The sequence below is a fragment of the Suncus etruscus genome, chromosome 4, assembly GCF_024139225.1.
Source record: "Suncus etruscus isolate mSunEtr1 chromosome 4, mSunEtr1.pri.cur, whole genome shotgun sequence".
Lineage (NCBI taxonomy): Eukaryota > Metazoa > Chordata > Mammalia > Eulipotyphla > Soricidae > Suncus > Suncus etruscus.
Window position 1 is genome coordinate 123,469,160 of NC_064851.1, and position 13,122 is coordinate 123,482,281.

The following is a 13,122-nucleotide window of genomic DNA, read 5'->3' on the forward strand; positions in this document are numbered from 1 at the left end:
AGAGGCATGGAAAGGAATAACCTTGGCCTAAATACAAAGAGATCCTACCCCTGAAGTTTCCTGGCATAAGACCAGCTCTAGGCCTCAGGCAAGTTATTGTTCGCTCCAAGACATTGTCCGTAGCACCAACACACTTATCACACAGTCTCTGTTGTTGGTCTCATGTTTCTGTATTAAAGATTCTGGAATCTGCATGTCCTACATTGAAGTCATGATGTGGAGTGCCTTCTCGTTTCACCTCACCATGAAAGGGCAATGCAGGAAGCCCTGTCCTGTAAGCAGGTTGTTGTTGTTAAGTCTTCTAATTGTTAAGGGAAGTCTCTTTTGAGCAGGACAATGTCTGAGCAGTGGTAGGGTCTTCCGTGGTAGAGGATTGCTTCCAGGTGATGTTATAGACAAACCTCACCATAAAGGGGCAATACAGCAAGCCCTGTCCAGTAAGCAGGTCATTGTTCTTGTTGTCTTCTCAGTGTTAAGGGGTGTCTCTTTTGAGTAGATCGATGTCAGAGCAGCTGTAGGGTCGTCCCTGGTACTGGAATGCCTCCGGGTGATGTTATATACAACCTTGGATGTTTTGTAAATGTCTTCTGTAGATCAAGGGGTAAATGGAGAATGCCCATTCTTCTGAGGCCTGTGTCAGGTCTTTATGTCAATGTTCAGGGTGTAAGGTCTCATTGCACTACAAGATTTGTGTGTTCCCATTTCTATTAGATAAGAACTTATTGGTATGTATAGTATTTTCCCATGTTAGTGTGCCTACGCAAACAAGATATAAAGCCACGTGGTGCTATCAGATATATGGGGGCATAAGAACATTTCCAACAAGACCCATGACTTGGTTCAAACATAAGTATTGAACTGAGGGATTCTTTCACACCAAATTCCATATTGAGTAGTTCACAAAGAGAAGATAAAAAACATGATGGGGGGGGGAATCATCACTGTATAAGAAAGTATTTAGCAAAAGTTATAGCCGTCAAAGAAAACACCCATAAAATGTTGAAAAGATATGTGTCCTTTTTATGCCTTTTAAAATAGTTGGGTGGGTGTTAACTCTAGGGCACCACTTTGGTCTGTGACTTAGGACTCAACAGTACTTAAATTAGAAAGGGTAAAAAAAGGAGTAATGATAGGAGTTAAAGAAGTTAAAGAGAAATATGAACTTATGAAGGGGTATGCAAAAGGGCAGAGTACAAAATGGACATTCTGCATACATAAAACATAATTCAATGATAGTGAGTACTATTAATGTTTCTTGTGAGAGTACTATTAATGTTTCTTGTGAGAGTACTATTAATGTTTCTTGTGTGCTCGGGGGCTATCGCCCCCGCGCGATTTTGAAAATGTAGACTGGACAGAGATTACCAGTGCCAGCCAAACCTCCTCCTGCTAGACTCCCGGCTCCCAGGAAGGAGAGATCCTTCAAGAAGCTGGGAGACCAGAAGTTCAGAGCCCCACCCAGACCCTCCCTAAGGAGCCGCATGGATAGTGGGGGAAGGCCTAGGGTACCTTCAAGCTCCACCAAGGGACCCAACTCACCGGCTTGCCCAGGCGTGTGGCCCGGGGAAGCCCTGGAGATCTGGAGCAAGGCGGCAGAGGGGTGCTGGTGTTACCCAAGTCCCACACCCCCCCTAGGCCTGGCCAAGCAGGCCTCCGGCATGGCAGGGGCCTGCCAAACCTCCTCCTGCTAGACTCCCGGCTCCCAGGAAGGCGTTTTTTTACTTTTTATTAATTAGATTGTCATTTTAATTTTATTTTCAAATTATTCATTGTCAGTATATAGAAGGTCATGGGTTTTGGGTGTCAATTTTATATCTGGTTATTTGGCTAAATTTTTATCAGTATTTTAAATGGTCTCAATGTCCAGGATTTTTTCCGTGTTGCAGATCGTTTCCAAGTTGAAGGATGAAATATTGCAAATAGAGAAAGAATGCAAAGATCTTCAGCTGCACATGGCCAGAACAGATTGGTGGTGTGAGAACCTGGGTCTGTGGAAAGCATCCATCACGCATGGAGAGGTAAGAGTTTGACTTTGTAAGTCATGCTTTTATTCTGAAACGTTGCCACTAAGGATTGAAAACCCACATTTGTTCTGCATTTGTTCTAACTTCCTTCCCTCCTATTTTCAGTTTGGTTTACGTATGACTGGGATCCAGGATTTGCTTAGCACAGTAGGTTGGTCTGATCTCACCCCATTTGAGAGAGAAAGTTGTCTGCCATTTACAGGACGTGTAAGCCACTTGCAGATAGGAGCACTTAAAGCCCTTAAATTACACCGGAAACTTAGCACCGGAAACTTTTCTGGGGAAACACCATCTGAAAGCTGATTCATACATTCTGTTGACTTCAGCTGCTCATATTTTAGATCATTAATAATGAGTATTTTCCCCATGAATCAGAACATCTTTTGCTTGGATAGCACTTTTTAAAATATATTATATCTGTAGTTAACCTGGGTTTCAGATCCCTGCATCCTATATGGTCCCCCAAGCTGCCAGTAGTGATTTTCTGAGGCACAGAGCCAGGAGTAACCCCTGAACACTTCCAGATGTGGCCCCAAGTCCATCATATATATTTAGAATATACTATCTATGGGATATAGTACTAATATATACAGTATACTATTGTAGTATGTATGATATACTGTATATATATATATATTTATATCTCCTTTTGTCTGTAAAGGTAATTTCATTTAAAGGGAAATGCTCAAAAGCAATTACTTTGTTAGTATTGATGACTTCTTTCCCACTTGTTCTCCTGTCAGTCATAGAATAGAAAGCATTCTGCCAGATAAGGAACAAATAGCAATCTATGCACGCAGCTGATCCTCATTCAATCTCTGGCACCATATGTAGTCCTCTAGGCACTTCCAGGAGTGGCTCCTGAATACAGAGCCAGGATCACACTTGGGCATTGTGGATATAGCCCCAAAGCTGGTTTGTTGACTTCGTTGACTTCTTTCTTTGAGGGGCGATTTGGAGGCCACATTCAGGGGTACTCTGGGACTCCCTCTGGTTCTGTGCTGGTTGGTAAGGCTATATAGGATCATACTAGGGCTCAAATGGGGTCACTGCAGACAAGTCAAGCACCTTTCCTCCTGCACTTGCTGGCCTGTTTGTTGAATTCTTCAAATAAACTTAGGAAGCCCTCATCATTCTCTAAGAGCATAATTTTTTCAAAGAGATAATTTTATTGTATCTGACCTCTGTTTGTGATTACTTAGTTTTTTCAGGATCTCAGAGTTAAGATGTTACATCCACTATATTAATTTTCTTCTCCTGTACAAATTTCATTACTTAAAACAATTCTTAATCATTATCTTTACTTTGAGGGCACACCTCGTAGTATTTGGGGGCTCTTCTCAGCTCTGCATTCAAGAATTGTCCTAGGGATTCTTTGGGGGTGGAATTTTAATGCCAGGGGTTGAACTGGGTCTCCAGCATGCAAAGCATATACTCAGCCCTTTGAATTAACTCTCTTGGTCCAACAATGTCCATTTATTAGTTCACACTTAGCAGCCTGGCAATGCATGATGGCTTGGTTCTCTGCTCATTATATCACAAGCTGAAATTAAGATGTTATTAATGATCAGCCTGAGTTCTAAAGGCTCAGGAAAAATCCACTTCCAAATTCATTTGGATTGTAGGTCAAATTTATTTCCTTGTGGTGCAGAACAGAAATATACTTTCTCTTGCTGTCAGGAGACATACTTCCAGGCCCTTTCTGTGTGTCGTTTTTCATTGGCAAACTTGCAACAGTGATGGATTCCTTTTCTGTGCTCCCAGTTTTTCCAACTTCTGCTCATAGCCAGTGAATTCTCCCATCTTCTGAAGGACTCCTCTAATTAGGTTAGGTCCACTCAAATCGTCTGTTTTAAAGTCATCTAAGCTATGCGTTATAACTTCATTGTTTTAGTAGAATCATCTTTGGTCCAATGCAGAGTATATGCACTGTTGAAAGGGAATCTTGGGGGTCATTTAAAAATATTGCTTACCACATTCGCTTTGCATTATCATTACCTGTCATATTTTACTCCTAAGGTCACAGAAGAGAATGGTGAGCAAATGCCCTGTTACTTTATCTTGGTAAGCTTACAAGAAATTGGGGAAGTTGAGACCAAGAACTGGACCGTCCCCAGAAAACTCAGTGAATTTCAGAATTTGCACCGGAAACTTAGTGAGGTATGGACACTTCTGAGCAATGATTTAGTTGCTAATCAAGGGGGTATTTAGTAGCTTGTTTTACTGTTTATATATATTAAAAAATATTTTATTCTTGCAGTTAAGCTGCTGGTTTTTATACTAACTCATGCATGTCACACCATTATCTATTCTAAATCCTTCAGGACAGGTTGTCTGATTTTTATCATGAAAATGTAAATTGCTATTGAACCTCAAGTGGGACTGTGAAGTGTGTGGGGGTGGGTGGGTGAGTGGAGGATTGGGGAGTGGGGGATGAGGTGTTCTCATCTGGCACCAGTAACTTTTTTTGATTCTCTCTTTTAGAAGGTAGTGAAATCAGTTAAAGGTTACAGTGTATATAAAAAATGCATATATATTTTTTCTATATTCTAGAAAATATAATGATTTGGATTCTTTCTGATAGCATAAGGGAGTCACTAAAATGTTATGTCTGTTAACAGGGTTGTTCAAGCTAAAATGCTGATTTCCTATTTAATAGTTTTGTATTCAGGGACATGTCACTTTCTCATTATTTCTCTTTCTCTTCTTCAATAAAATATATATATATATATGTACCTGCTGATGGTATTTGCCTCACTTGCCTCATTTCATTGGGAGAATTAATACATTTTTATAATGCATAAAGAGGAAGGTATTGCAGGAAATGAGCATTATTGTTATATTTTTATTAACAATAGTTTGAGCATTGTTTTTAAAGCATTTGTGTGTTTAAAACACTGTGTATGTATTGAATGTCTATTGAGTCTATGAATTGAGTGTAGATATGCAGGTGCAGAACTACTTGTAGCTCCCACTAATTCAGGTCAATTCTTTCATTTGATAGATGTGGAGAAATGATCCCAGAGAGTTTTATTGACATTATAAGATGTATACAAAGTGACCAAGCCTGGATTGCATACAGGACCATCTTACTTTCAGTTCCACATTCTTCAGTTTTCTTTGAGTTTGTGCCTTTTATAACTTGCCTTCTACTGGAAGTAGTTGCCTTCTACCCCCAGCAGAGGAAATGTTCTTCAATGACTTCTTCTTTCAGCTAGGCCCTTGTAGACTAACTCATATGTCACACATCTTTGTCTGTTCTAAATCATCAGAATAACTCATTTATCTCCTGCTCACAATGTGCTAGTAAAATCCTGTGGTCATCTCTCACAGCTGTCACTTAAAAATTAAATAGGTCTCTTTCCTTTAACTTTTCACTCCCAGGGTGATTATATTCAATTATTTTAATCACTAGTTTCTGAAGGCTATAATTTCAATTGCTTTAAACTTTAAAGTTTAAAGAGTGGTGCACCATATTTCACGCAACAGCATTTTCAGAATCACTGTGGTCATTCTAACAGTGTGGAAACCAGCATGTTTATGTAATATAAGAACATTATTGAGAAAAAATGAACACGATAAAAAATGCATATTTTTCTTCTGACCAACCATTGTGTGGTCAATAATTTTTTCCTAGCTTTTGGGTCATACTGGGTGATACTCAGGACTTACTACTGGCTCTGAATTACTCCTAGTGGGGAGGAGAGAGGAATTACTCCTATGGAGAGGATCAAACCTAGGACAGGGGTCAGTTGCATGCAAGGCAAGCACACTACCCACTATACTAACTGTTCAGCACCACATATGGCCAAAACTTAGTATCTGTCTCATATCTGATAAAAATAAAAAGAAGGTAAAAAGGAGCAGAGAGGAGATATTGAAATAAAGTAGAAAAATAAGTACTTGAAGATCAAAAACTAGGGGCTGGAGCAATAGTACAGTAGGTAGGGTGTTTGCCCTGCATGCAGCTGATGTGGGTTCAGTCCCCATTATTCTATATGGTCTCCAAAGCACCACTAGAAGTAATTTCTCAGTGCAGAGCCAGGAATAACCTCTGAGCAAAGGCCCCCAAACAAACCAAAACAAACAAACAAAGCCAATTACACTGAAGTATTGGAGAGGACATACTTTATAAACATTTCTGCCTGTCACCTTCCTCATCTGTCCTTGGTACTGGGTTCTTCTCTTATCTTGGTGCTCCCTGTCACTGAGTTGTCAGTTCCTGAAATAACCTTCCTGTTGACAGCTGTGATAAGAAGCATCCTTTTAGGTCCCCCAGGATGTCAGTCTTCCAATTCTCATGGCTGGTTTTATTTCTCTGAAAATTTGCCCTGATTCAAATACTTTTTTGGGCCAATTGTCACTGAAATTGTGGCTCCAAAGCCCTAATATGCCAACTCTTTTTTACTGAAATCCTTCAATGCATAGATGGTGACCACAGGAGTAAAACTCAGGCCAAAAAACTCTGCTCACTTGCACATTTCATTAAGCTAATACACTCAATGGAAATGAGACAGAGCCTGAAACATTAGAATGTCTGTCGAAGAAGCAGCCTAGCAGATGTTTGGCATAAAGACCACTGACTTTATGGTCAAATGGTTCTTGATCTTATCTATTTTTGATTATTTCATAGGAAAGGGGAAATGATGGTATTTCCAACCTCACAGATGCCAAGCTGTCACACATGCCAAGATTTCTAGTACAGTATGTGGAAGACTAACAGTGCTCCATGGGAAACCTGCTATTATCACTTCTTAACACATTAATACATTGCTTTATGCGGTTTGTCATTGAAAAGAGATAATTCAGCTATGATCCAGTTTTTGTCACCTTTCATAAATTTTGATATTTTTTGAAGATACTGTAAGCAAAATATGTTCTACTAGGAAACCTTTTGCTCCTGATTCAGATGTGTGCTTGCCCAGCCTAGAATTTCCCAGCTTCTAGGCACTCAGGAATCTAAGAGCCAAATTCTTCACAGAAAAAGTCCTATTCCTTGAAACCCCTGTATTTGATCAGAGAAGGGGAAATTTTTGAGGTTTGAACTCTCAGAGGAATAAAGACAGGAGGGAGAGATGTGATTTGTACTAATTTTGCTGCCTTCCTTTTTTTTACGTTTAGTATGTAATTTCAAGATGCTAACATCTGGTTTTGTCTTCCTACAGTGTTTCCCTTCTTTAAAAAAAGTCCAGTTGCCTTCTCTTAGCAAGCTGCCTTTCAAATCTATAGATCAAAAGTTTATGGAAAAGTCCAAGAATCAATTAAATAAATTTTTACAGGTAAGCAATTAAAAATTTAGAGGAAAATATTCATCTTTACATCTTTATTTTAAGTCCTGTACTCACTTTTGTTCTCACAGAGTATACCAGATTTCCAGTTATCTTTAGTATTTTTCCTTTAGAATAGAATTAAAGTCTGATGTACTCATAGAAATACAGATAAAACAACTTTTCATTCTTCCATAAGAAGCCCCTTGTGAAATTTTTTAACAGACACTTCACAAAGGAAACCAGCCAAATGGTCAAAATGTAAGGACCACTGTTCAACCCCATTAATTATATGAGAATTATGAGGGAAAAGAGGTTTACCGAACCTCCCAACTCTCTTCTGTCTTTGCTCCCCCTCAAAGGTAACAGGATCCTCATGATTTTACTTCTGCCAACAGAGAGAGTTAGGACTATTTGACAGAGGAAGTTAGGACTGTAAGTGAAATCATTCAGCATGAACTTGTTTCTGAACATTGCGTTCCTGAGATCCAGCCACTGTCCTTACTTAGCTATGCATAATTTGTTTTTGTTGTTGCCCTGGTTTTTCATTGTGGCAAAGAAAGGTGGCCTATTTGGTCTGCTCATCTGCTGTTGAAGTGCTTATGGATAGTTTTCTGTTTGAGGCCAGTATGAAGAATGCATTCATAAGCTTCAAATGCTTTTCTTGGGGGTACATGTTTGCTGGAAAATACCGAGGAATTGTCATTTTTAAGTTTCTCACAGTGATTGAGATATTTTCACATACTTGCCAGTCATGTGCCAGGGTTCTGGTGGCCTTGTATCTTCACCAACACTTATTTTCTGCCCTTTTTTTTTTTTTAACAGTGATTCTGGTAGATCTGTAATAGTTTCTCATTGTGGCTTTAATTTTCTTTTTATTCATAATTAATGGGGTCGAACAGCAGTCATTATGTTTTGGCCATTTGGCTGGTTTCTTTTTGAAGTGTCTATTAAAGTTGTGTCTATTTTGCTGTCATGTTGACAGTCTTTTCCGGATTGCAATGTTGGAATTTCATATGTGTTTAGATTTGAGTCTATTGTTAGAACATATCTTCTACCTTTCTGTGGATTCTTTTTCACTTTTTCACTTTCTCTGTGATTCCTTTAATGACAGAGCACTTAACTTAAATTTAATTTGATTTTATTACCTTTTTTTTTTTGCAGGTTTTTGGTATTATTTATTTATTTATTTATTTTTCTCATTTTTTTTCTTTATTTAAACATCTTGATTACATAAATGATTGTGATTAGGTTTCAGTCATGTAAAGAAAGAACACCCCCTTCCCCAGTGCAAAATTCCCACCACCAATGTCCCAAATTTCCCTCCATCCCACCCCACCCCCACCTGTACTCCAGACAGGCGTTCCAGTTACCTCATTCATTCACATGATTTTGGTAGTTCTCTGTGTAGTTATTTCTATAACTGCACTCACCACTCTTTGTGGTGAGCTTCATGAAGAGCTGGTGTTCCAGCCCTCCTCACATTGTCTCTGAGGATTGTTACAAAAATGACTTTTATTTTTCTTAAAACCCATAGATGAGTGAGACTATTCTGCGTCTCTCTCTCTCTCTCTCTGACTTATTTCACTCAGCATGATAGATTCCATGTACATCCATGTATAGAAAAATTTCATGACTTCATCTCTCCTGACGGCTGCATAATATTCCACTGTGTATATGTACCATAGTTTCTTTAGCCATTGGTCTGTTGAAGGGCATCTTGGTTGTTTCTAGAGCCTGGCTATTGTGAATAGTGCTGCAATAAATATAGGTGTGACGAAGGGGTTTTTGTATTGTATTCTTGTGTTCTTAGGGTATATCCCTAGGAGTGGAATAGCTGAGTCGAATGGGAGCTCAATTTCCAGATTTTGTAGGAATCTCCATATTGCTTTCCATAGAGGTTGGACTAGATGGCATTCCCACCAGCAGTGGATAAGAGTTCCTTTCTCTCCACTTCCCCTCCAGCACTGATTGTTTTCATTCTTTGTGATGTGTGCCAATCTCTGTGGTGTGAGGTGGTATCTCATTGTTGTATTGATTTGCATCTCCCTGATGATTAGTGATGAGGAGCATTTTTTCATGTGCCTTTTGGCCATTTGTATTTCTTTTTTTATTAAAGTGTCTGTTCATTTCTTCTCCCCATTTTTTGATGGGATTAGATGTTTTTTTCTTGTAAAGTTCTGTCAGTGCCCTGTATATTTTGGATATTAGCCCCTTATCTGAAGGGTGTTGGGTAAATAGTTTCTCCCACTTGGAGGGTGACTCTTGTATCCTGGGCACTATTTCTTTTGAGGTGCAGAAGCTTCTCAGTTTAATGTATTCTCATCTGTTGATCTCTGCTTCCACTTGTTTGGAAAGTGCAGTTTCCTCCTTGAAGATGCCTTTAGTCTCAATGTCATGGAGTGTTTTACTGATGTGTTGTTCTATATACCTTATGGTATCAGGTCTGATATCAAGTTCTTTAATCCATTTGGATTTTACCTTCGTAGATGATGTTAACTGGGGGTCTATGTTTTCTTTTTTGCAAGTGGCTAACCAGTTCTGCCAGCACCACTTGTTGAAGGGATTTTCTCTGCTCCACTTAGGATTTCTTGCTCCTTTGTCAAAAATTAAATAACTGTATGTCTGGGGGACAATGTCTGAGAACTCAAGTCTGTTCCACTGAGCTGAGGGTCTGTCTTTATTCCAATACCATGCTGTTTTGATAACAATTGCTTTGTAGTACAGTTTAAAGTTGGGGAAAGTAATGCCTCCCATTTTCCTTTTCCCTAGGAGTGCTTTAACTATTTGGGGGTGTTTATTTTTCCAGATGAACTTCATAAGTGTTTGACCACATCTTTGAAGATTGTCATGGGTGTTTTTAAGGGGATCACATTAAATCTGTATAATGCTTTGGGGAGTATTGCCATTTTAATGATGATAATCCTGCCAATCCATGAGCACAGTATGTGTTTTCATTTCCATGTATCCTCTCTTATTTCTTGGAGCAGGGCTTTATAGTTTTCTTTGTATAGGTCCTTCATGTCTTTGGTCAAGTTGACTCCAAGATATTTGAGTTTGTGCGGCACTATTGTGAATGGGATTGCCTTCTTGAGGTCCATCTCTTCCCTATCATTATAGGTGTATAAAAAGGCCATTGATTTCTGTAGGTTGATTTTGTAGCCTGTCACCTTGCTATATGAATCTATTGTTTCTAGAAGCTTTTTGGTAAAGTCTTTAGGGTTTTCTAAGTAGAGTATCATGTCGTCTGCAAACAATGAGCTTGACTTCTTCCTTTCCTATCTGGATTCCCTTAATATCTTTTTCTTTCCTGATTGCTATAGCAAGAACTTTCAGTACTATGTTGAAGAGGAGTGGTGAGTGCGGACAGCCTTGCCTTGTACCAGAATTTAGAGGAAAGGCTTTCAGTTTTTCTCCATTGAGGATAATATTTGCCATTGGCTTGTGGTAGATGGCTTCAACTAGATTGAGAAAGGTTCCTTCCATTCCCATCTTGCTGAGAGTTTTGATCAAGAATGGGTGTTGGACCTTATCAAATGCTTTCTCTGCATCTATTGATATGATTATGTGATTTTTATTTTTCTTGTTGTTGATGTTGTGTATGATGTTGATAGATTTATGGATGTTAAACCATCCTTGCATTCCTGGGATGAAACCTACTTGGTCGTAGTGTATGATCTTCTTGATTATGCATAGAATCCTATTTGCCAGGATTTTGTTGAAGATCTTTGCATCAGCATTCATCAGGGATATTGGTCTGTAATTTTCTTTTTTGGCAGCATCTCTGTCTGGTTTTGGTATCAAGGTGATGTTGGCTTCATAAAAGCTGTTTGGGAGTGTTCCCGTTTTTTCAATTTCATGGAAGAGCTTGGCTAGGATTGGTAGTAGCTCCTCTTGAAAGATTTGAAAAAATTTGTTAGGAAATTCATCTGGGCCTGGGCTTTTCTTTTTGGGCAGATATTTGATTACAGTTTCAATTTCCTCAGTAGTGATGGGGGTGTTTAGATATGCTACATCCTCCTTACTTAACTGTGGAAGGTTATAAGTGTCCAAGAATTTTTCCATTTCTTCTAGGTTCTCATGTTTTGTAGCATAAAGTTTCTCAAAGTAGTCTCTGATTAGATAAGTTTGCTGTGTTTGTTGGTCTCTCTTGTCTTAGAGCAAACCTGTCAGTTTTTCCTTTAAGGCTGGTTTATCATCTGTGAAGTTTCTGAGCTGTTGTTTATCCATGAAGCTGTGTATTCTTCCTTCAAACCTGAACGTGAGTCGGGCTGGGTGCAGTATTCTCAGTGAGGCATTCATTTCATTCAGTCTTGTCACAATATCCCACCACTGTCTTCTGGCCTTGAGAGTTCCTTGTGACATGTCTGCTGTAAGTCTTAGGGATCCTCCTTTGAATGTAATTTCCCTTTTTGATCTTGCTGCTTTCAGTATTCTATCTCTATGGGATTTGTCATTGTAACGAGGATATGTCTTGGGGTGTTTTTCTTTGGGTCTCTTTTGCTGGTACTCTTCGGGCATGCAGGATTTGATTGCATGTAGTCTTTAACTCTGGGAGTATCTCTTTGATGATGTCTTTGACAGTTGATTCTTTCTGGACTGCCTGGGTCTCTGGGACTCCAATGATTCTTATGTTGTTTCTGTTGAGTTTATCAAAGACTTTTATTTTCATCTGTTTGCATTCCTTGAGTACTTTTTCCCAGTGCCTGTTCATTTGTCTTAAGGTTCTTTTCCAATTTCTTCTGTTGTGTTGAGTTTTTCTGCATCACATCTTCCAGTACTTTGATTCTCTCCTCAGCTGCTGATACCCTGCTGGCGAGGCCATCCCATTGAGTTTTTCAGTTGAGCTACCGTGTTTTTCAGATCTGTTATTTCGGTTTGGAGTTTTCTGATTTCTGTCTTTGTGTTTTGTTCAGATCGATCTATGCTTTCTTTGAGTTCTTCAAACATCTTCCATATTGCTATTTTAAGTTCCTTATCAGAGAGGTTAATCAGGTGGTTGGAATCTGTTAGATTATCCGAGCTTTCGTCTTCATTTTCTGTGCATGGTGTTAGCCTGCGAGGTTTCCCCATTATCATGCTTGTAGTGTGGTTTTTCCTGCATGTTTTGGTGGGGTTCATTGGTCAGAAAGAGTGCGCGGCCACGAAGTGCTCTTCTGCTGCCTCTAGTTGACAGTCCTCAGAGTGAACAAAGGCACAGCAGGGCGGAGCCTCCACAGGCCAGACACCTCAGCTTATTGGACAGTGACTCCGAAGCCAGAATGTACTTACTGGGCAGCTTCAAAATGCAGTTTTTGGGTGGTGCGCTCCCTAGGCCTTGAGGAAACCGTCAGGGATTCAGAAACACAGGCAGACAAGCGCAGAAGAAGTTTCCCTTGAAGTCCTCAGAGTGAACAAAGGCACAGCAGGGCGAGCCTCCATAGGCCAGAGACCTCAGCTTATTGGACAGCGACCCTAGCAGCCAGAATGTACTTACTGGGCAGCTTCAAAATGCAGTTTTTTGGGGGTGCACTCCCTAGGCCTCTGAGGAAACCTTCAGGGATTCAGAAACACAGGCAGACAGGCACAGAAGAAGTTTCCTTTGAAGTCCTCAGAGTGAACAAAGGCACCTGATTTTATCACTTTTAACATTTTTGTGATAAATGCCTGTTTTACTTTGGATACTTCAGATCTTACAAAAAAGCAACCTTTTATCTCTTCAGTTTATTTTTATAGAATAAGGCCAGACATATGCTTGCTGTCTTCAATGAAAACCACTGTGTGTTTTCTCTTAGCCAGGCCCTTTAGAGTATAGTTAAGTTACTCAAACTGTACCCCAAAGCTATTGTAAT

General features: G+C 39.5%; 1 protein-coding gene across 1 annotated transcript in view; it reads left to right on the forward strand.

Annotated features, from left to right (window-relative positions):
* SNX25 (sorting nexin 25) overlaps positions 1-13,122 on the forward strand; it is a 149,446-nt gene that overhangs the window by 112,681 nt on the left and 23,643 nt on the right. Inside the window, 3 exon segments of the mRNA XM_049772429.1 lie at positions 1,887-2,018; positions 4,044-4,184; positions 7,190-7,303. Of these exon segments, the coding sequence (XP_049628386.1) occupies positions 1,887-2,018; positions 4,044-4,184; positions 7,190-7,303 (387 nt within the window).